This window comes from Brassica napus, chromosome C3, assembly GCF_020379485.1.
Source record: "Brassica napus cultivar Da-Ae chromosome C3, Da-Ae, whole genome shotgun sequence".
NCBI classification, from domain to species: Eukaryota; Viridiplantae; Streptophyta; class Magnoliopsida; order Brassicales; family Brassicaceae; genus Brassica; species Brassica napus.
This window is the reverse complement of record NC_063446.1, coordinates 70,685,719-70,709,784: the sequence shown is the minus strand read 5'-3', so window position 1 is coordinate 70,709,784 and position 24,066 is coordinate 70,685,719. Positions and strand designations below refer to the sequence as shown.

The 24,066-nt window shown below is 34.7% G+C and overlaps 3 protein-coding genes across 3 annotated transcripts; all 3 read right to left on the bottom strand.

The window, feature by feature from the left end:
- Positions 1-13,223: 13,223 nt before the first annotated feature.
- LOC111203783 (FAD-linked sulfhydryl oxidase ERV1) lies at positions 13,224-15,139 on the bottom strand. Its single transcript, XM_022697828.2, has 6 exons — positions 14,848-15,139; positions 14,426-14,503; positions 14,008-14,055; positions 13,752-13,816; positions 13,591-13,668; positions 13,224-13,459 (listed from the first exon to the last, which is right to left on the bottom strand). The coding sequence occupies exons 1-6, from the start codon at positions 15,091-15,093 to the stop codon at positions 13,354-13,356; spliced, it is 621 nt and encodes a 206-aa protein (XP_022553549.2). The 5' UTR covers positions 15,094-15,139; the 3' UTR covers positions 13,224-13,353.
- A 1,345-nt stretch (positions 15,140-16,484) lies between these two features.
- Positions 16,485-19,016, bottom strand: LOC111199745 (zinc finger CCCH domain-containing protein 49-like). Its single transcript, XM_048750513.1, has one exon. It carries the CDS (start codon positions 18,700-18,702, stop codon positions 17,554-17,556), a length of 1,149 nt encoding a protein of 382 aa, XP_048606470.1. The 5' UTR covers positions 18,703-19,016; the 3' UTR covers positions 16,485-17,553.
- A 1,809-nt stretch (positions 19,017-20,825) lies between these two features.
- On the bottom strand, positions 20,826-22,627 carry LOC125583314. Its single transcript, XM_048749967.1, has one exon. The coding sequence runs from the start codon at positions 21,675-21,677 to the stop codon at positions 20,826-20,828; it is 852 nt and encodes a 283-aa protein (XP_048605924.1). The 5' UTR covers positions 21,678-22,627.
- Between the last annotated feature and the right edge of the window lie 1,439 nt (positions 22,628-24,066).

Below are 24,066 nucleotides of genomic sequence, written 5' to 3'. Positions count from 1 at the left end.
ACACGTCACTTCTTCTTCTCTGTTGAAATCGTATCCTTCGATTGTTTCGCACTTTCCTTCTAACGATCCGGATTCCTTGAAGACGGTGGAGTGAACAGATTCATGGGTCTGTTCCGCCACGATTCATCTTCACCGCAGTTCACCTTCTCTGTCACCGGAGTCCATAGCTCGACTCATCTCTTCCAGCCTTGTGGCCAGCTTCATCTCCTCATGATTCACCTCTGTCTCGAGCTTCCTCTTCTCCGTCGCAGTTCGTCGTGTCTGTCTCGGGCCTGAATCGCGAGCTCCATCTTCTTCTTCGTCTCAGGCTTGGCTCGTGGTGGTGGTTCACTTCGTGTTCCAGCCAGCAGAACCGGACTCATCCTCTGCAACTCCGGTTATCATCTCTGTCGTGGCTGAGCTTCCGATCGAGAAGCTCGACAGCTCCTCCAATGGGTCTCTCGTCCAAGTCGCCTACTCAGTCGTATTCTCTGTCATCGCCATCGTCGGAATCAGCCGTGGAATCGTCGGGATCGAAGTGAAGAAGAACGACAATGGTGATCTTTAGCTGTTTTGCACATATGGTCCCTTAACATTTTCGACTATTCATGATTTGACCCCAAACCTCTTGATATTATAGACACACCCTCTCAAATCAACCTCTGTACTTTCGATTGTCCAATTTAACCCAACCGAGAATTGTGAATTTGCAGCATTGGTCCCTGGACTCTTGTTAACATCACATTGGGCCCAAGACTTCCATTATATACAATTTAACCCATGATTTTCGCCATAAACTTCCAAATGTGCATTCCAAACCCTGTCAAATGCAATTATGTATGAAAATGCAATATAAAGACCTAAATGCAACCTAGAATGATTAGAATGAGTTAAATGATATCCTAAATACCGTTAAAATCATGTTATATCACAAATGAGAGAACACGATCCTCCTCTATCTTCTTTCTCGGAGAGCGAAGAGATTTGTGGGCAAGTGTAGAGGGTTTTGGGTGGGAGTTCTAGGGTTTATGGTAACGGTGCAGATCTCCGGTGGATTGTGAAGATTCCAGCGTCCAGTGATGGTGAAGAGCGGCAGCTCCGACGTCACTCTCCTCCACGTTTCGGTTCCGCTACATAATACCAACAAGAATAAAGATGAGATGGCTCTATCACTCTATGGACAACAGTGGTGGTGACGATCAGAGACGAACACAACTTCTTTTTCGCATACAAGAACGGAAAGAAGGATTTGAGGGCTGAACCAAGAACCATACGAAGTCTGAAGGAAGGGAATACGAGAAGATAAGAAAAAGGAGGTGCTGGTGATAAGCATCAGTGTTTACTATACAAAGAAGATGACAACTTGGATTTAAGTAGAAGGAGATATATATATGCTTATAGAAATATACGGGTTAGGTTAAAGTGAATAAAAGAATTGAGTTTTGGTTTGATAAAAATAAATATAATTAGACAAACCAAACAGATTATAGTAAACCAAGTTATTACAATTTATTACTAAATTGGTGAAATCGAAGATCATATAACATGACACTATTAGGGATCATAAGTAACATTCAAACATGAAGAAGACCACAAATTCACAATCCATAATTCCATCGGGTGAAGAAGCCACAAACAATCAAACCGATGATGAGATTATTTGATGAGTTGTTAAGCTCAAACTAAGCTGAGATTTCCTCAAAAATAATTCTTTTTGAAACTCAAAAAGAGTCGATCATACTAACTTTGGTTCTAACTGCTAAGAAGAGTCGATCATACTAGCTCTGGTCTAATTCTGATGCAGATGGTCGGTATCATTCTCAAAGTTGGTAGCCAAGTTCATCAAAATGAAAGAGCAACTACATCAACAAATAAAGAATGCACAAACATTTATGTGAGAAATTTTATCAAAAATATCACATAATATATTCTATGTAAAATATTTTTCAAAAGCCAATACTAATATTGGTGATGGAGAATATCTACTGAAATCATTTTACAAAATATATTTTTTTTAACTAAGGCTAATTATTTTACTACAATATTGAATTTTAAATTTGAAGTGAAGTGAAGGACATTTACTACAATATTGAATTTTAAATTTGGTGAACCAGAAAAGCGTAGGAAAAAAAATAAACTGGACTTCTATCCTTAACCTTAAACTCAATTGAAAAATAAATGAATAATAAAGTATAAATATAAAAGTGATGTAAACACAAATTTAGCGTATATCATTTAGTAAGAATGATAGAATACGAAATCAAAATAAGGATCAAATACATAAGTCTGGTTATAAAGCGGCAGTCAAAAAAAATATTAAGAAAATGCTTAAGTACTCTATATTATTTTTAATTAGAACTCCACATTATTTTTTTATTTGATCGATAAAAAGGTAAAAATAAGGATTAAACTGATTTTTAATATATAAAAATGTAAAACTGATATTTATATTGAAACAAAATTTAAAATACGGAATACTTTTATGGAATGGAAAGAGGATAAAATTAAAGTCTTTTATACCACAAACTGAAACCTAAAACCTAAAATCCAAAAAAAAAACAATGAGATTTTACGCCACCAACTCGAGAGCAAATGTGCGAAAAATTAACTTGAAAAATAATCTGTTAAAGATTAATATCAAATAAATAATTATTATACAATAACCAAAATATAAAAAATACAATAAATGTCTAGATTATAAATATTTAGATATAAAACTTATATTAATATAATTATTCATTTATAAAATGAAAATATTTTATAAACAATAAAATAAAAAAATTTCCGCAGCGTAGCGCGGGTAGTTACCTAGTAAATTAATAATAGTGAAATGATCATGCTCCTCTTGAACTTTTTTAAAGAGCTTTACTCAAAAGTTTCAATATGTTAACAACAAAGAATTTTTTTTTTTTTTTTGTAAACTTACAACAAACAACAAAGAATATTTATCAACAAACAAAACCATGCATCACCTTTTCAAAAAAAAACAACAACCATGCATCATGCGGGTTTAGCAATAAAAACAACTTTTAAAATGGTGATTTTTTTGGAAAAAATCACCATTTTCCTATATTAGTATAATTTTAAACTGATTTTATTGGTATCAATGAAAATTTTAAACGAAGAAACACAAACTTTTTAAAATATTTATTAAAAGATACATTTATATAAATATAGTTATGTGTAGTTAAAAACTCTCGTGTGCATGCTCTATGAACAGTTCTAGTGATATGATTATACGAACTTGCATCATCGACTAGTAATGTTACAATTTTGTTAAATTAGAGACGAAAATCACCCAATGAAATTGTTTAGAATGCTTAGGATACATAATACGTATATTATGATATCATTTTATAAGACGTAGAATGTGATTGGTTGGGTTGCAACTGTAGAAAATTTACTTTAGCATATAATCTGTATTTAGCTTTAAAAGATGTAGGTTTAAAATTTTCTACAGTTAAAAAGATGAAACTTTAGAGAATAAGCTTTTTACAAACATTTTTTCTATTTTTTGAGCTATAACTTTTTTTTTTGGCTATAACTTTAAAAACTAATATAAAATATGATTGATCTTTTTAAATAATGTGAATAAAAATTAAAGGTAAAGTCATTTTTTACCGTCCAACCAATCACCATTATAATAAACGTACCTTTGAACCCAAAAAAAGATGTAGTTTTTAATAAATAAGTTTTTGGTCGTCCAATAAACAGATGCGTACCTTAATCGATTCGAAAACATACAGGGCACACCCCTAAAACTCCGGGATCATTTTCATCATGCATACGTTGATTCTATCAAAGTTTTAAAACAATTAAAAGTAAATTGTCTTCTAAGATTTGTAGTTAAACCACTAAACCAAACTGTTAGATAAGATGTGGGGATGACATCTCTTTGATTGTTAATAATTGGAAAAAAGGAAAAGGCCTTTTTTGACCAAAAAAAAGAAAGGAAAAGTCCTTCAATAAGAGTCACATCTCTATCTCACAAACACGAAAGCACCATCTAACTACTTTGACAACTTCGTTGAGAAGATGAAGCAATAAGAAACAAGATGGTTGGTTAAGGTCTCAAGACAATGGAGATACTACTACAAGGGACAAACATGCATGGTTGGTTAAGGTCTCAAGACAATGGAGATGCCACTACAAGAGACAAGCATGCATGGTGGGTTAAGGTTTCAAGACAATAGATTATTAGTTTATCATATCTCATCTACCATTTGCCATACTTGTAACCCCTATATATATGGGATATTCCCATAAGCAAATCAATCAAGCAAATAAGATTCTCTTTCTTTACTCTATCTCTCTCTTTACTTTCTAGATTAAACATCTCTCTCTCTTGTTCTTCACTATGTTCTTCAATTTCTAACATGGTATCAGAGCCTCCAAGCTCTTGAACACCAAACTGCTTCCGCAAATTTACTCTATTCACCTTACTCTTTCACTTGTTTGGTTTACTTTCTTCATTTCTAGAGAACATATCTTAGCTTCCCTTGTTTTCTCTCTTGTCTAACCTCAGAAATTCAAATTTCTTCTTTGCGAATTTTTTACTTTTTTTACCCGCTGGACAATAGCAAGCAAAGATGGAGCAGCACAAGCTAGTGAGGATTCCAGTCATCCTGAAAGGCCCTAACTACATTACCTGGTCGAGATTGACCAGGACAGCTCTTGGAGGAAGAGGTCTATGGGAGCACATCACCACAAGTGAGGCCCCAAGACAAATCACCCAAGGAGAAGATGGCAAGGAGGTTGTAGTGGTAGATGAAGGCAAATAGGGTCAGGAGGATCTCATGGTGTTGTCTATCTTGCAAGGCTCACTTGATACTCCTATCATGGAGTCTTACTCACACTGTGAGACTGCAAAGAAGCTATGGGATACCTTACACAAGGTATATGGAAACACTTCAAACCTCACTAGAATTTTTGAGGTTAAGAGGGCAATCAACAACTTGCAGCAAGAGGAGATGGACTTCACCAAGCACCTTGGGAAGTACAGCCAGCTGTGGTCTGAACTTGAGATGCTGAGACCAAGTACCACTGATCCTAGTACACTAGAAGAGAGGCGTGAGCAAGACAAGGTCTTTGGATTGCTTCTCACACTCAACCCAAGCTTCAATGATGTACTTAAACACATATTGAGAGCTAAAAAGCTTCCAAGCTATGATGATGTGTGTGCTCAACTTCGGAAGGAGCTAGGCTCAGATGGTCTCTTTGGTGGAAAAGGGGAACTGTCTATGGCAAACAAAGCTGAGAAGATGGAGAGTGCTTCAGTCAACAAAGCACACTTCAAACCAAGAAGAGGAGGAGACAAGTCTATGACTTGTGAGCACTGCAAGAATCTAGGCCACTCCAAAACCAATTGTTGGATCCTCCATCCTCACCTCAGACCTGCTTCAACCAACAGATACAACCAGGCCAAAGCACATGAAGCAAGAGCTCATGAAACCACAATACCAGGCTCCATGCGCATAGGAGAAGATGGAAGAGCTATGATCTCAACCACCCACACTGGTGGATCCACATCCCATGCCATGTCTCAGCGATCCCCTGATGATGCCTTCATCCGCAAGTCAGACATTGAAGCCCTTATCAAGGCTATCAATGCAAACTCTGGTAACATCAGTGTCAATGCTTTAAATTCTATTCACAGTGCTTCACATACTACTAGACCTTTGATCATTGATTCGGGAGCTTCTCATCATATGATTAGGGATGCTAGACTGATTAGTGATGTTAAACCTGCTCTAGGGAGAGTAGTGATTGCTAATGGTGATAGAATTCCAATTGAAGGATTAGGAAACTTGAAACTGTTTGATAAGGAGTCTCAAGCCTTTTATATGCCTACTTTCACATCCAACTTATTATCTGTTAAGAGAGCAGCCAATGATCTAAATTGCAATGTTATTTTCAGTCCTAATGATGTGTGCTTTCAGGATATTAAGACCAGGAAGATGCTGGGAAAGAGTGTGAGCAAGGGAGAGCTTTACTTGCTTGAAAACACCAAGCTTTCAGATTTATCTTGTGCTTTCAATTCTGCTTCTGTGTTAGCTAGTGATGTTTTATGGCATGCTAGATTAGGTCATCCTCATTATCGTGCCTTAGGACTGATGTTACCTAATCTATTTTTAAAGAGTGGAAGTTGTGAGACTTGTATTCTTGGTAAACATCAGAGATCTGTTTTCCCTAATTCTAAGACTATTTATGAAAATTGCTTTGATCTTGTGCATTCTGATGTTTGGACAGCACCTTGTATGTCTAGGGAGAACCATAAATATTTTGTTACATTCATAGATGAAAAATCAAAATATACATGGCTCACCTTGATTCAAACTAAAGATAGAGTTTTAGTAACTTCCAAAACTATGTATCTAACCATTTCAATTCCAAGATCAAAATTTTTAGGTCTGATAATGGCGGAGAATACACAAGCACTGCTTTCAAACATCACTTAGCAAAACATGGCATAATCCATCAAACAAGTTGCCCATACACACCACAACAAAATGGAGTTGCTGAAAGGAAGAATCGCCATCTTATGGAGGTTGCAAGGAGCATGATGTTCCATACCAATGTTCCAAAGAGGTTCTGGGGAGATGCTGTGGTCTCAGCATGTTATTTGATCAACAGGATCCCCACCAAAGTCCTCCAAGATATCTCTCCCTTTCAGGTATTAAACAAAATAAAACCTCCAATTGATCACTTGCGTGTTTTTGGGTGTGTGTGCTATGTCTTGATACCAGGGGAACAGAGAAACAAGCTTGAAGCCAAGAGTGTCAAAGGCATGTTCATAGGATATACTCATGCGCAGAAGGGGTACAAGTGCTACATACCTGAATCAAGAAGAGTTATGGTCTCAAGGGATGTTAAGTTTGTGGAATCAAAAGGATACTATGATGAGAAGAGTTGGGAAAGCCTTCAGGATCTCTCACAAGGATCTTCAGATAGGGCAAACAACTTGAAAATCATTCTGGAAAACCTAGGCATCAGCCAGCCTCAAACAAGTGGCGTACCGAGAACTTCACATATACCTCCAGTTGTGGATGAAGCTACATCAATTGAAGAAGCAGTCCATCCTGATCATGAGAGGGGAAATCAACCTAATTTGCAAGTTATCCATGAGGAAGCTATCCCTGAAGAAGATATCCATGACGAAGCTATCCACGAGGAAACTATCCAAGAAGGAGCTATCCAAGAAGAAGTTGTTAATGATCAAGATGGAATGCAACAAGAAGTTCAACCATTAAGGAGGAGTACAAGGGTGAAGAAACCATCTCAGTGGATGGACACCAAAGTATACTTCAACAACAATGCAGTAGCTCATCCTATCCAAGCAACATGTTCTTTTGCGAGACTATCTGAAGAGCATGTAGTCTTCATCAGCAACTTAGATCAAGAGTATGTACCAAAGACTTATGAAGAAGCCATGAAGCATGAAGAGTGGAAAGCGTCAGTTGGGGATGAAGTTGGTGCCATGATCAAGAATGATACTTGGTATGAAACTGAGCTCCCCAAAGGAAAGAAAGCTGTTACAAGCCGTCTACTCTTCACCATCAAGTACCTTGCCAATGGGAAACCAGAAAGAAAGAAAACAAGGCTAGTTGCAAGAGGATACACCCAAGTCTATGGAGAAGACTATCTGGATACATTTGCACCAGTAGCTAAACTCCACACCATAAGGATTCTACTCTCATTGGCAGTGAACTTGGAATGGGATTTATGGCAGATGGATGTCAAGAATGCTTTTCTTCAAGGAGAGCTGGAGGATGAGGTTTACATGAGGCCACCTCCGGGTATGGAAGACATGGTCAAGCCAGGGAATGTCCTAAGGTTGAAGAAAGCAATCTATGGGTTAAAACAGTCACCAAGGGCTTGGTACCACAAACTGAGCACAACTCTCAATGGAAGAGGGTTTGTAAAGTCAGAAGCTGATCATACACTCTTCACACTCACAAGCAAGCAAGGAATTGTGGTGATTCTTATTTATGTAGATGATATTATCATCACAGGAAGTGACAAGGAAGGTATTATCTCAACCAAAGTCTTTCTTAAGTCTACTTTTGATATTAAAGATTTGGGTGAGCTAAAGTACTTTCTAGGGATAGAAATATGCCGCTCTAAAGAGGGGCTTTTCTTATCTCAAAGGAAGTACACACTTGATCTTTTGAATGAGGCAGGAAAGCTTGGAGCGAGAGTAGCCAAGACTCCACTAGAAGATGGGTATAAGGTGCTGCGTGAGGGGGAGATTGAAGACAAGCCCTATACTGACGTTAAACACTATAGAAGAATTGTAGGAAAGCTGATATACCTCACCATCACCAGGCCTGATGTATGCTTTGCAGTTAACCAAGTAAGCCAGAATATGCAAGCTCCCAAGATACACCATTGGAACATGGTTGAAAGGATCCTAAGATACCTAAGAGAGGTGCCAGGACAAAGAGTGTGGATGGGATGCAACAAAAATACAAAGATAGTTGGGTATTGTGATGCTGATTGGGCAGGAGACAGAGTGGATAGGAGATCTACTACCGGCTATTGTACATTTATTGGAGGCAATCTTGTCACTTGGAAGAGCAAGAAACAGAAGATAGTGTCATGCTCAAGTGCTGAAGCTGAATATAGGGCAATGAGGAAGCTCACTAGTGAGTTGATTTGGATCAGAAACCTACTTCGAGACTTGGATATAGAGACATCAACTCCAATCACCATGCATTGTGATAATCAAGCAGCAATACACATAGCTTCCAACAGCGTGTTCCATGAGAGGACTAAACACATTGAGGTGGATTGTCATAAAGTTAAGCAAGCAGTGGAACAAAGGATCATCTTACCCTGCTTCACAAGAAGTGAGGATCAACTAGCTGACATCTTTACCGAGGCTGCAAGCACCAAGGTTTGCGAGTTCATACATTCCAAGTTAGGACTCATAGATTTTTCATCACACTAATCCTCTTAGCCATGAAGTGTTCTACTATTTTTCCTTGGCTTGGTTTTTATCCCATGAGGTTTTTCCAAGCTAAAGGTTTTAATGAGCGAATGCTTCATGGTTTCCAAGCTTGACCAGTCCCTATGGTCAAGCTTGAGGGGGAGTGTGAAGATGAAGCAATAAGAAACAAGATGGTTGGTTAAGGTCTCAAGACAATGGAGATACCGCTACAAGGGACAAGCATGCATGGTTGGTTAAGGTCTCAAGACAATGGAGATGCCACTACAAGGGACAAGCATGCATGGTGGGTTAAGGTCTCAAGACAATTGATTATTAGTTTATCATATCTCATCTACCATTTGCCATACTTGTAACCCCTATATATATGAGATGTTCCCATAAGCAAATCAATTAAGCAAATAAGATTCTCTTTCTTTACTCTATCTCTCTCTTTACTTTCTAGATTAAACATCTCTCTCTCTCTTGTTCTTCACTATGTTCTTCAATTTCTAACATTCATTACACTAAAAAAGAAATAGCGTGCGTGTTATTTCCCCTGTTCTAAAAATCGGCCGCCTAGTCGTCTAGGCGGCCGCCTAGGCGCTACGCGTCATTCTTTTGCTCTGATTTATGCCAAATCGGTTTAAAAAATCGGATATCCGATTTTTCCGCCTAGCCGCCTAATCTATTTTTTTATTTTTTTTTATTATTTTTTATTTTTTTATTATTTTTATTTTATTTTTAATAATATTTTTATTTGTTTATTTGATCTAAAATTTTATAAATAACATTTATATTCATAATTTTGATGAAAATTACACTATATTAAATTTATATATTCTATTTGTGTGTTTTATACAATCTTAAACATGAAAATGTATTAATGTTATACACAATTAAAGATTAACATGTTTTATAACATAGTAAACCATCTAAAAATTCTGCCCCGCATAATTTTCGATTAATCTCCGATTTTCTCTTTAAGCGCTAGGCCCAACCCGACCGCCCGACTAGCGCCTAGCGCGTTCCCGAACAGGGGTTATTTCGTTTTGAAGTTTCCGTTGCTTATTTTTGTAACACTGCGAAGATAGTAATACAAACTACTTGACATATCTTCCTATTATCTGGATGGAGCATGTTCTCAGGTAATAATATAAGTTTATTTCAGATAAACTATAGACCTAAGATCTGTAACCAAATAGCCAAAAACATTTGTCTTCACTCTTTTACTCTAAAATATCCAAACTTATAACGTTATTCCAAATTATTCCTTCTACTAGACCAATCAATCCAGATTTATCATAAAATTCAGTTCTTGAAGGCACAATATTTAGCACTGTATCGTATTATTTAGTGGAACTTTTATGTAACAAGTTTTTCTTTTCCAACTGTAATATTCTCAATCACTAGGTTCAAAGTAATTTGATTTATATATTCTAAACACAATATGATATATCACAATGCCTCTTCGTAAACGTCATTATAATAGATGATATATTTGTTGGATAGTAGTTGAAATTAAAAAAAAGATTTGTACTTGTTTGACAAAAAAAAATTAGATATGTACACCCAAAAAGACATTAAAGATTGATATAAAGTTCAAATGTTAGGTCTAATATATAACTACACGCATTGTATTGTAGTAATGTTTTATTAGTATGTTTGTAAGGTCCATGTCCATTACTGTAGCTCTTTTAAAATCATTATAGATTAATAATATTTGGGAATTTGCACCGGATATACGTAGTAACAAATTTTATTAGCTAAATGGACATGACACTGTGTATTGTTTATTATTACCGAGACTAACCCTATTCAACCTCACATCACAGACACAACTTTTTGCTATTCACACATGCACCTTCTGTAATAATGATGAAAATTCTTTGAAATCACAACCGACAATACTTACAGTTTAATGCAAAAACCAAAAGCACCCATTGAACGTCACGAAACCGCAATTCAGTCCTCGGGGCCGGAGTTTGTCTTCACCGATCTAGGGAGTTTCGGGAGACGGCGGAGGGCTCATCAGATCTGGTTTCATCTCTCTGCGCCTTGGTGGAAGGTAATACGTGGTGGTTCGGACCTTGAGCAGCGTGAGATTTCAACCTCTTTGCGGCGTCGGTTCGTTTGTATCCGGCGAATTGGAGCCGCGGGACAACACCCCCGCCAGAGATACTTCAGAATCAGATAAGGGCGCCGTCGGTGTTCACTGGAGGAGGGGATTCGTTCCCCTTGTCTTCTCACCTTCAATCTCCCTCTCCTTTTCGCTTAGATTAGGTATAGATGTTCTCTGTTTGTTTTCTGTAATCTAACGCTGCTGTTTTGCCGTGGTTGTAACTGTTCTGATTCCCTTTGGAGTTGATAATTAATGCAATTTTAATTTTTTTTTTGTAAGAAATTTAATCTAAGCTCAAACGGTGATCAATTTTGGACAGAACCGTAAAATCACCATTGTTTTGCAAATATATAAAAATAATGCATGATCACCTAATCATCTTCTCTGTTTTGGTTATTCACCTAAATTGAGCGAAGTTTCTTAAGATTATGTGACTTGAAGCATACTTCATAGTTTATTGGCTAGTCATATCTGTTCGTTCACTAGAGAGACCGAAATATATTTGTTGGCCAACTTTGAAAGTATTTAAAATATTAAAAACCTTTTTTGACAAATAAGTATTGATCATTTAATACTCTCACCTTTGTACTTTCCAGAGCATCCTTTTCACTTACGTCCCCAACACATTCTTATACAAAAGTTTTTTTTTTGTTACATTTTTGGTGCGATTTTTTTTACATTATCACTGTATATGTATCTTATACTCCTTCCGTTCCTAAAAGATTTATATTCTAAAGAAAATTTTTATTTCAAAAAGATACATAATTTATATTTCCAATGTAATTTTTGTCAACTAATAATAAGAAATTGTGAAGTTCAAGAACATTAATTGTATTTCTTAAAATTTTATTGGTTTTAAAATATATAAAATATAAAATTACAAAAACTATGCATTTATAGTTAAGTTTTAATATGTTTTATTAAAAAGTGTGAAAATTCGATAACATAGATCTTTTAGAAATGGAAAGAATATATTATTTCCTTTTCTATTTCTCTTAATATAATTTTTGGGTGTAAAAACGAAGTAAGCTTCTATTTGTAAGGCATTAAATAAATTGTTTACAAAGTTTCTCGCATGTCTACCAATTCTTTCAGGAGTTTTTTTAAATGTGTATTTGTTTCTGTGGTGTAGTCATCACTACACAAAATTCCAAAATAGTTTTTTTTTTTTTTTTGAAACTGAAATTCCAAAATAGTTTGTCTCGAACAAGTAGCTTATGTGACAAGTGTACTGGAAAAATGCAAATTTTAGTTAATCCCCAAGTAGAATATTCTCTATATTTAACTGCAAGTATAGTTCTTACTTTAAGACCAGTGTCAGTCCTGAGCATATAAAAATCTGAAACAACTAAGAAAAAAACTAATGTTTATTAGTCAAGAACTATTCTTTTTGAAATATAGATTTTAAAAATAGAGATGAAAAGAATTGAACTGCTAAAAACTTTTTCATACCAGCTACATTTACCACTAAACTGCTTGAGCACTTTAGTTTTATTTAATTGTCGATGATTTAAATAAATTAGTCTGGAAATCCAAGCTTTTTGTTTCTCTCAAGGCCGATCGACGGTTCCGTAAACAGATCAGAATTCAAGATTACTCGATTATTTGAAATATGGGGTTTGCACAAAACATGATACACATGGGGAACTGTTTGGTGTATAATATTATAAAATTATTTAGCATAGCCAAGTAATTACTCCCTCCGTTTCATAATATAAGTAGTTTTGGATAAAAGCGCGAAGATTAAAAAAATTATTATGTTGTTAAAAAGTATTTTATAATAAATAGGTTAGATATAATTTAACCAATAAAAATAAGTCTATTTAATTTGATTGGTCACACTGTATTCAATAAATGTAAAAGTTACCTAGAAATACGAAAACTACTTACATTTTGAAACAAAAAAAATTCCCTAAAACTACTTACAATATGAAACGGAGGGAGTATTCAGTATACTTATCAAATCATGAGTACCCTTGAATCAAAACCAATATGTAATTTAACTACTTGATTGTTCACAAGTTTCGTAGAGGCGACGTTAGACAAATTGCAAAAAATAAGGACACTAATTTAAGCACGAGCTATATGTTTTGCGCTACTGCTGAGTCTACTCTTTCAGCCTATTGAACTTTTATCATCTGGATATATGGATGCGTTTTTGGTCTATATTAATAGTTACTTACAAATTAACATCAATTTGTTTCAACCATTTATATTATTTATTTATTATTTGTAATTAATACAACCTAATTTTACTTTGTTGGAATTGTCTTTCCATAAAATAGTAAATAAAATCGGTCGTAAATTTGTAAAAATATAATGATGTCTAGAAGTCCATAGAAGTTCCATGAAGATCACAACTTTTCTGCTCGCACTCTAACTTGCCCCATCTTGCATCCACTCTCTCGCAAGGGAACACCAATTTCCCCAAACTGCAAAATATTATGATAGCACATATGGATCATAAGTTTCTCAATTCTTTCTCTAACTATGCCCCATAACTTTGAGATGTATAAAAAATGTCCCTCCCTATAACTTTAACACTACTCTCCTTTCACTTTACCTTCTATTTACGGTATTGTGTACATGGCAAAGCCACTGCGAGAACTCCTCCTGAGATCCAGCTCGTGGAGGATTCGATCTATCACGAAGCAAATAAAGAAGAGTGAACTAGTGATGAAAATCAACTGTAGTAAGATGCAATGAGTTACAATATAAGTTTACCTTAGGATCTCTTTGAAGTGATCTGCACATTCTCTACAAGGGTACATTCGAGAAAGTATTGCCATCTACACCACCGAAAAAAATGTATTATAAGCTTTCACACGAAGAACACTTGAGACTGCTGGTCGAAAAGGTCAAGTCTTGATATATTTTAAAAGTATCAAGATGAAAGTTCTAGCATTACTATAAATTTCAACTTGATCTGATAAACTAACTTATATAAATTACATATAGACTAGGGCAGGAAGAATTGTACCAGTTCTTTAACATCCTTTTTTTGTTGCCTTGTTGGTTTTTCTGGATACTGATGAGAAAGAAAAAAAAAACATCTGATTCAGAATACGTACCTGAGATTAAGCAATACACAAACATCTACTTACAACCTGCTAGAGGGCTCATTAAAGTGATAAAGATATACGCATAGAAATGACAAAAAGTCAAAAACTGAACCAGAACTCTTTATTTCACACGGTTAATCAGTGAACACAGGGCGACCTAAAGTGAATCAAAGAGCACTCTCAACTCTCCCTAATCTCAAAGAGTTCCAACCAAAAAAATCGATACCCAAAAGACACCTCTTAAGCATGTTCATATTGGATGACAAGTATGGTTACAATGTGTAGAAAGATAGTAACAAGAGTGTAAAAATACGATTAAAATTGAGGAATCTCAACCTGCGCAGCAAGAGTGTGGAGAAATGTCCAAGTAGCCCTCCCGAGATCTTCTTTAGTAACAGGACCTATAGACTTGTCCTGAAAGAACACAGTGTGTAAGCTACAAAGGTTACACATGTTCGTAATAATGAAGATGGGCTTACATACTTAACTCATGAAACTCTTTTTCAATGAGTGTCTAAAGGTGAAACCTTTGGCAAGAAAATCTTAAAATATGGAAGCAGGACACAGCTTTTCATGGCTAGTTACACTATTTTCAAAAGTATCATACCACAACATCGTAGAAATGGTTCAACTACATGTAACCAAGGTAAGGTAGAAGTGGTTCATTGGGGAATTTCATCGAACACTTGGTGGTGAATGTATTGAAGAGTGTAAACAACAACAAATCCCTAATTAGATTTTAACGAAAAGATTCGTACCTTGAGAGGAAGTTTCTGAAGATTAGAATTGTTGGTTCTGGTGATTAGTGGGGAAGAGTCCAAGGAGGTTGGGTTTTGGATTGTGGGTGACGAACGAGGAGTGTTTTTGATGCCGATGAAGTTGGAGAGGTGAGTTTGGATGCAATTCGATAGTTTCTCGAAGGTATGGAGAAGAGGCTGCCATGGATTCTCAGCCATTTTCGTCTTTGTTGCTTTCCTTTTTGTGTGAAAAAATGAAAATCGCATATTAAAAATTGTAAAAAGACAAAAGTTAATTTGCTTAACGCATAATTGCAATTACAGTCCTAAATAGCATGAAATTACGTGAGTCATGTATCTTTTTTCTTTGACATCCGAAAGTTTTATTAATGGAACTAAGCCCAACAGCACAAAGCCCAGCACGAAACAAAACAAAAGAGCAAAAAAAGCCCAACAAACAATAAAACGAAAGCCCGACAGACGGCTCAAAAATATTAACAACTTGCGGCCATCGGCCCACAAGAGATAAACCATCGAGGAAGCAAGCCAGGAACGTCATCTTCCACGTGTATGATCGTCCGGCGATCAATGAACACGGGTCAAGACGAGGAGCCGCTTCCTTCCACCGAAACTAGAAAGAGGACACGACGAAGCTCCGCCGACGGCGAAGACGAACCACAGAAGAAACCAATCTTCACAAGGGCTCGAACCGAAGAGCCAATACTGGTGGATCTACGAATCGGAGAAAGAACATTGATGCCTACAATCGTTCCTACCTCTTCGACTATCTTGCATGTTTAGATCCGGCATCTTTGTAGATAAAGTTAAAGCTTGAAGATGCACAAACCAAATCGATTGGGATGGAGAATCGTCGGAGAATCAGAATGAGAGGCAGTCGGGCAGGGAAGAACAGATCCGGAGATCAAGCGGTGCAGGCGAAAGCGATTCTGAAGAAGACATCGCCTCTCGGAGACAGAAACCGGCGAAGCCAGAGCTAACGGAGCATCGGCTTCCCAGAGTCAAAAGCCCAGTCACGCGAAAGTCAAAATCCGGCAAAAACGCCGGTGAAAGCTTCATTTCATCTCTCCGTGAAAGATGGAAGAGAGAGAACAGAGAAGATAGAGAAGCTTTACGTGAGTCATGTATCTATACAACGAGATTACAAAATCCTCCTAAAAATCCTTATTTAGTTACTATATATGAACAATACTTGGGTTCACCCCCATGGTAAATGGTTAAATTCACCTCATCATTTATAACCAACCAAAATATCATGTAGGTATAATTAAAAAAGGTAATAAAATTAAAAAATAAATGATTCAGAAAAAAAAACACCGATATTAAAACCGTCTGTAAAACCCAAAACTCTAAAAATCAAAAATCTAAACCCTAAACCTAAAATCCCAAACCCTAAACTCTAAACCCAAAATCCTAAACCCTAAACTCTCAACCAAAAATCCTAAGCCTAAACCTAAAACTCTAACCCTAAATCCTAAACCCTAAACCCAAAACACAACCCTAAATTAATCTCGTTTAGGGTTGATGGTTTAGGGTTTATAGTTTAGGGTTTTGGGTTTAGAATTTAAAATTTTGGGTTTAGAATTTTGGGTTTTGGGTTTAGAATTTAGAATTTTGGGTTTAGAGTTTAGGATTTAGGATTTAGGGTTTATGGTTTATGGTTTTGGGTTTTAGGTTTAGAAATTAGGGTTTAGAATTTAAGATTTAGTTTAGGATTTGAAGTTTAGGGTTTAGATTTTAGATTTTTAGAATTTCGTGTTTTGTAGACGGCGTTAACGTCGGTATTTTTTTTCAGCTATCTTTTTAAAATTTTATTGTCTTTTTAACTAATCCAAGATGACAATTTGATTGGTTATAAAAGGTGAGGTGAATTTAACTATTCAGCGTACGGGTAAACACAAGTATTGTTCACTATATATTATTATTTTCGAATAATACGAAATTAGGTAATAATAATATGAACACAATTCTAGATCTCCCCCTCTTTTCCTTGGAAGAGATCACGAAAAAAAAGATGACTAACTTTATTATCAACTAGAGTTTATCCCGCACATAGTGCGGGTATATTTTCATTTTATAAATATTTAATTTTAATATTATTATATAAATTTAAATATACAATTTATATTTTAGTGTTTAGTATTTTATAACTTTTTAATTTTATTGTTTAAGTTTCTTATTATTTTATTAATATAGGGGTTTGTTTTATACATTTTACCCTTTTTATTACGTTTTCGAGTTTTCATAATTTGAAATCATCAAATAAAAAATATTCTTCAACATATGATTTTTGAAAATATATAGCTGTAGAAATAAATTTTTAACATATGTTAATAACTTCATTTGCATAAAACAAATCTGACATGATTAACAAATTTGAACCCGTTTTAGTGGTAGATGATAATTTATTTAAATGAAAGCATTCTATTATTTAAATACGAAATTAATTAAACAAATATTAAATAAAAATTATTTAAAAATTTAGTAGGATTTTGTTAGATTTTTCTCAACAGATTTTGTTATAACTGAAAATAAAATTCAAATCTATAGTTAAAATTAATTTATTATTAATATTCCTATTAATTATTATATCATATTATGTGATTAATGAAATGGTCCTAGTAGACTTCTAAATAGTAGATAAAAATGGTACTTCTCTTTTAATAGAGAAGATGAGATCTTGAGATTCGGTTACGCGTCGAGTTTACATCACATGTTCAGATACCCACTTGACATCGGAGCATCACCCGAATTTTGATCCGGTTCAACCCGATCCATGCAATTCTCCTTGCTCAGTTTCTCAAACATCTTCGCTCCTAGCTCACGACCCGACTCCGCGACCCGATCCATTGCAGGCTCTTCCTCTAAACCATTCTCCCAAATATCCAGATTCTCGGGTCGGGCCGGAGTTGTAGGCAGACTCTGAAACCCAGGACCCAACATGGATCCTCGGGGCGACCCGAATCTGGATTGGTAGCATCGAAACGGATTTTTATAAGACGAAGGAAATGATTTCAACTTCTCAAACCGTAAGTTCTGAAATGACGTCGTCACGTCGTTTATATAACTAGACCCGAGCGAGCGACTCAGTGACTGAGAAGACTCCGAGTCAGCTCTCGGACTCACCGGCGGCGAACTGGAAACAGGCGATATCGAGAGCTGAAACGCTCTAACGTAGGAATCGACCCGATCAGGGCTTCGTGTCTGGACATACCTAAGCTGATCCGGCGAGTGAGCAAAGAAACAAACTCTCCGGCGACATCCACCGCCGTCTTTACACGGCTGAGTCCTGTAACGAGAAGGATGAAGCCAACACTCGAAAACTCCGTGAGCAAACTCGCAAGAGTCTCCTTTCTTGCAACCGCCTTTGCGGAACTCCGGACAAGCCGTCCCGGAGTAATTGTGCTTCATCGGATCTCTCCGGCGAGCCTTCTCTCCGGGATGAGCGTACGGACACTCCGTCCAGTCATGGCTCCGGCCACGAGAACACCTCAAGACTTTGAAATCGTACATGCGGAAATGGTCACAGGAGTGAGCATCGACTGGAGAGTCCGGTCCGAATGGTTCCGGAAGATAACGATGTAACGCCGTTAAAGCTTCAAGCATGCTGCAATCTGGACTGTTAATCGCCGGAGAAAAAAATTCCGCCGTTGTGAAGTCATCTGAAACCGGCCATGTAGGAATCTGCACCGTCGGGTAAGGCTCGCGAGTTTCTCCGATCATCTTCTTTCCTGATTTTCCGGCAAGAAGTAACATCCGTCGTCGTCTCTCTCTGGATTCTATTGTTTGCTGTTTCACCGGCAAAGGCTTTATATAACTGAAATACTTAACTATGGTTTGGTTAAATATTTTAACCATAGTTTAGATAGTCAGCTTTAGACTAGGAGTAGGAGCTGTATGGGGTCAATACTGTTAACAGTATTAAATAATTATCTGAAAATAATTTTACTGCTTATATAAAATTTAAAATTTTAGGTGCTTTTATTAGAGAAATATTTATAAATAAAATTTAACGAAAATAATGTCATTATTATCAAACCTATAGACTATTGTTGATTTTTACTAATGTGTATATAGAAATATTATGTGTATTTAAATTGTTGTATGAAACATACATGACATTTGTAAAATATTGGTTATTTTCGAATTATTGGAGAGAAAATTATATAAGATATTATTTTTACAAATATTCCTCTGATTTTTATAGCTAAAATAAAAATAAAAGATTATCATGGCAAACATTTCTCTGATCTAAAATTTGGCTCCTTAAATTTATGTCATGTTTGTATCTTTCTTGTACAAATATATTTGCATTTCTTGCACTTTTGTTATGATAAAAGGTTGCAATAAGATTAGGAAGACAAAATAAAACAAGGTAACAAAAATAATAATGTATTAGAAAAATAAAATAGCTCATATTGAATTCTTCAAATTTAGATCCGAGTAAATATTTTGTTTAACAAAAAAAAAAGAAATTGATAAGATATGTGTCGGATGAAGAAGACATGTTCGAACAGATTTGGAATCAACGTTCAAAGACATTAAAAAGGCAAACATTTTATGTTTCTTTGCTAAAACTGGAAGCCATTCCATATTCCTTATACACACAAATCGACTTCTCATATTTCATTTCTTCTTTCTATTTCATTTTCGTTTGGTTTCCTATAAATGTTTTTTTTTCTGTTACAAAAAAATGTATTTTTGGTCCTCTTTCTTTCTTTCTCCCATCCTCTATGTTTACTCTAACAACTATGGATCTTAGTACAGTTTAAATGTTATGGTCTTAGATTTCAAGTAACCGGTTAATTGTAAATGCAATTGGTACAATGTTGAATAATTAAAATGGTAAAGAGTTGACCATTTAAAAACACGATAAATTCTCTATGATAACACTTTTTAGTTTATCTTTACAAAGACTAGGGCAGTTCCCGGGCTACGCCCGGGTTATTTTCTATGAAAATATTAAAATAGAATATTATATTAATTTAATATATTTTTGTTTAAATCATGTTTTAATGTAAAATAGTGTTTGGATTAAAATAATCATCGAATGAAAAAAAAAGGTATTATATCGATGGCTATTGGTATTTAATGATACAATGTTTATTTTAATTGACATAGGAAACATTAATGTAAATTTAAAAACAGTTGGTAGATCAGTTTTAGTATTTAAGTTTGTTATAAATCATGTTTAGAAGCAGAGTAAAGTTATTATCATTATTAAGAGCAAATGCTAAAGTCTTAAAACAAAGAAGCAGAAATTATAAATAAAATGGTAGAATTTTTGACGGAGAGAGTGGCAGATGTGATGGGAATTTCTTCAGTTAGAGAGCCTGAAATTTATTTTGAAATAAATCAGTGAACATAACTTAGTAATATGAATCAATTTACTTAACTAATAGAATAGGGAGACGTACTTGGAAGTAGCGAGGTATTCATCATAAGGGAATGAGTTTTAACACTGATTCATTTATGTTGATAGCTCGAGTACTGCATAGGAGATAAATGTGAATTATTAGATAGATAACCCCTAAGAAACTTTCAATGAGATTCTAAGTTTAAATTTTACTTACTGTCATGTGAACGAAGGCGGTTGAAGATTTATTTGTAGACTATGTTCTTCACTTTTTGTTTGTGTGAGTCTTCGCCTTTGATGATTTTTAGTCCTGCTTTGCTTGTTACACATGAGAGGGCCACATAGAGTTGACCATGTGCGAAGACCGGTCTAGGTAGATATATGATAACTTCTTTTAAGCTTTGCCCCTGGCTTTTGTTGATAGTCATTGCATAACACAATCTGATAGGGAATTGCCGTTGACGTAAAGTGAACGATAGCTTTGTTTCACCATGCAAGAGGACAATTCTTGGGATCAAAACTTCTTTTCCAATGTGTGAGCCAGATATTATATTTGCCTTAAGCACTCTTTCGCATATATGAGTTAGAATCATACGTGTACCATTACATAATCCTTTTTTCTGATTTATGTTTCGCAGAAGCATAATCGGGGCCCCAACTTTGAGAGTGAGTTTATGAGAAGGCAATCCTGGAAACTCCATGGAATTGAGATACTCAATCGCGTATAAACTATCATTTTGATTAGATTGAGTTTCCGAAACCTCAAAGCTATCATAACTGTAGTAGTCTCTTGACTCCTGTCGGTTTTGGAGATTGTATATGCATTTATTTCATCGATTGTATCATTTCTTGGTGTAAGTATAGCTTTATCAGTGTAGGAACTTTGGGAGGCCTTTATTTTGTTGACATCACCAAACGCAGCATCGAGAACTTGTTTTAATGACTCATCCTTAGTCTCTTGGACCAATGAATTGTCGACGATTATCATTTGGTCATGGTAGGCATCATCCTCATCTTCTTGTCCTAATTCTGGACGACCTTCTCCGACTTTGAGAAGCCACTCAGAGAACTCTTTCTCGTCCTGACTGACTCGCACATTTGTTTTTAAAGAAAAATTGTGGCAGCTATTCCATAGATATGAATGACTTATCGAAGCTAGGACAGTATCAGCTCTACTGCCTTGTGGAATTACTGGTAGGATCTGTCTAAAATCACCACCTAACAAAACTGTTTTGCCGCCAAAAGTTTGATCCTTTGCGGGTGAAATTTTCATAGACATTATGTCCTTCAAAGTTTTGTCTAGTGCTTCGAAAGCATGCTTGTGTGTCATAGGTGTCTCATCCCAGATTATGAGGTCCGTTTTTTCAATTAGTTCAGCCAGCATTGTTCCTGGTTTGATGTTGCAGAATTTATCTTTGTCGAGCTTCAAAGGAATATTAAAGCGAGAATGAGCTGTTCTCCTGTTTGGTAGTAGCATTGCGGCTATTCCTAAAGAAGCAACCGGGAGAACGATTTGTTTTCTCGAGCGAAGTCTGGATATAATGGTTTGGTATAGGAATGTTTTTCCTGTACAACATGCGCCATATACAAAGAATAATTTTTCATCCTTTTTTCAACAGAGTCCAAGACTGATTTGTAAATCGCACGCTGCTCGGCATTGAGTAAGTTGTATTGCCTCTCATGTCTTAGTGTTTCTTCGGCAACATCGTAATCCATTTCTTGGTTCCACAAACTGTTCCCCAATTCTTTTAGCAAAACAGATCTTATCTTTGGCATCTCTTTAATATCACTTAATGAGCGGTCATGCAAGCGCATCAAATTTTCCACTTCGATTAACGTGTATTGCTCAAGGGTCTCATCATCCAGTTCCAGATTTGTGTGACCTAAGATCCTCTGTCTCTTGTGAAGTATGTCATTGCTCATCGATTTTCATGAGTGTTCTGATAGGTGATTAGGGCTTGCAACGAAGCAATCGTTAGCAATTAGTTAGGACGCCCTCTTTTTCTTTTATGTGTTATCCCTGTAGAAGTTTCTGAGTGTAAAATTTTGGAAGGTGTTAGATTCTTTTTTTTTTCAAAACATCTCAAAACAAATTGGTGTTGGGAAGAGCTAATCTATAATAATGATAATAGTTATGTTTGTTCTAAAAAATGTATAATATAATCCTTAAAGTATTTTTTTTAAATTACAAAAATTCATATTGTTAAATTTTAATCAAGTAAAATATCTATAGACGGTTAATAAATAATGTATTCATAATATGTGAGTTTAAGAAAAAAATTAATTCAGTAATAGATAGTGCAGAAAATTATTTAAAAAAGTTTATCATATATTAAAAATTAATATTTAGCTAATTATTAAATATTTCATAAAAATAAAATAATTTATTTTAATGATTTTTAAATTGATAATATATATATATATACTATTTGAAAATTATTAGGCCCGTGAGTGCAAGAAAAACACATATCATTCATACAAAGAAGAAGAAATTCATACGATATTATAGTTGTCTTACCTACAAAACTACTAATAGTATAGATAGTTAATTTTTTTAATAATATATGAGAACTCATGCTTCTATTATATGTAGTAAATAAAAAAATAATTAAGTTCTTTTTATAAAGTCAATACACATGTATAAATTTCTTTTACGATAATTTTTGGAATCATTAATAAAAAAAAAACTAAAATACAGTTCTTTCTATAAAATCAATACTTATGTATACATCACTTTTATGATAAATTTCATAATATGTGAGTTTTTATAAAATTTAATACAGTAGTAAATAGTGCAGAAAATATTTTTAAAAGTTTATTATATATTTAAAATTAATATTTATTTAATTATTAATTATGTTTATAAAAAAAGATTATTGTAATGGTTTTTAAATTGATAATATATCTATATACTATCTTATGTTAAGTGCAGGGAAAACATTATCATTCATACAAATAAGAAGAAGTTCATATGATATCACAGTTGTCTGACCTATAAAACTTCTAATAGAGTTAGTTAACTTTTTTTAATATGAGTTTTAGTTTGTTTACTATATAGATAGATTTTTATTTTTTTTTGCCACATTCTTATTAAAAAAAGAATTATCTTATGTTTATCAAACCATATACGTGTTTTTTCCTTACTAATACTAACTCTTATAAAAATGAAATAGTCATATATGAAAATTCCAGGTTCTATTATATTTAGTTAATAAAAAGATACTAAAATATAGTTCTTTTTATAGTATACAAATAAGTCCACTACAAATAATTTATGGTTTTTAAATAACTGATTACTAACCTTACCAAGTTTTAATAGATTTTTTGAGACCAGTTGCATCTCATCTATAATTCAATTCTCAATATTATAGTCTATATGTAATTATACTACAATATGATTGAATTCTATTTTATTAGTTTAGTAAAGCTGTATCTGAGATTTTAATTTAAAAATATTTGCACCATTAATATGGTTTTAGTAGAACCATCTAATAATACTCCCCAAATTCTCCAAACTCTTTATTCTTTTTTTTTTAACATTTTAGTATACATTAATTTGTCTAAAAACAATCTATCAAGCTGATCAACGTTAAGATTTTTATTTGAAAGCTAGGTTTGGTAAGTCCAAAATGAGAAGATAATGGTAGTTTTGTGGTTAGATTTCTGTGGCATGATTTGAGTCACATAATTGATAAGTTTGGAGTTTTGATTACCCGGAGGATCTAAGTTTAGTTTGAAAGTTTTCTGGCAAAATAAAATGATAACATTATAAGTTAATGTTCTGGCTTAATTTAACTTCATCTACATGTAACTAAATTATAACCACAGTTTATTTGAGCGAGAAGAAGATGTTATTTTGTGGTCAG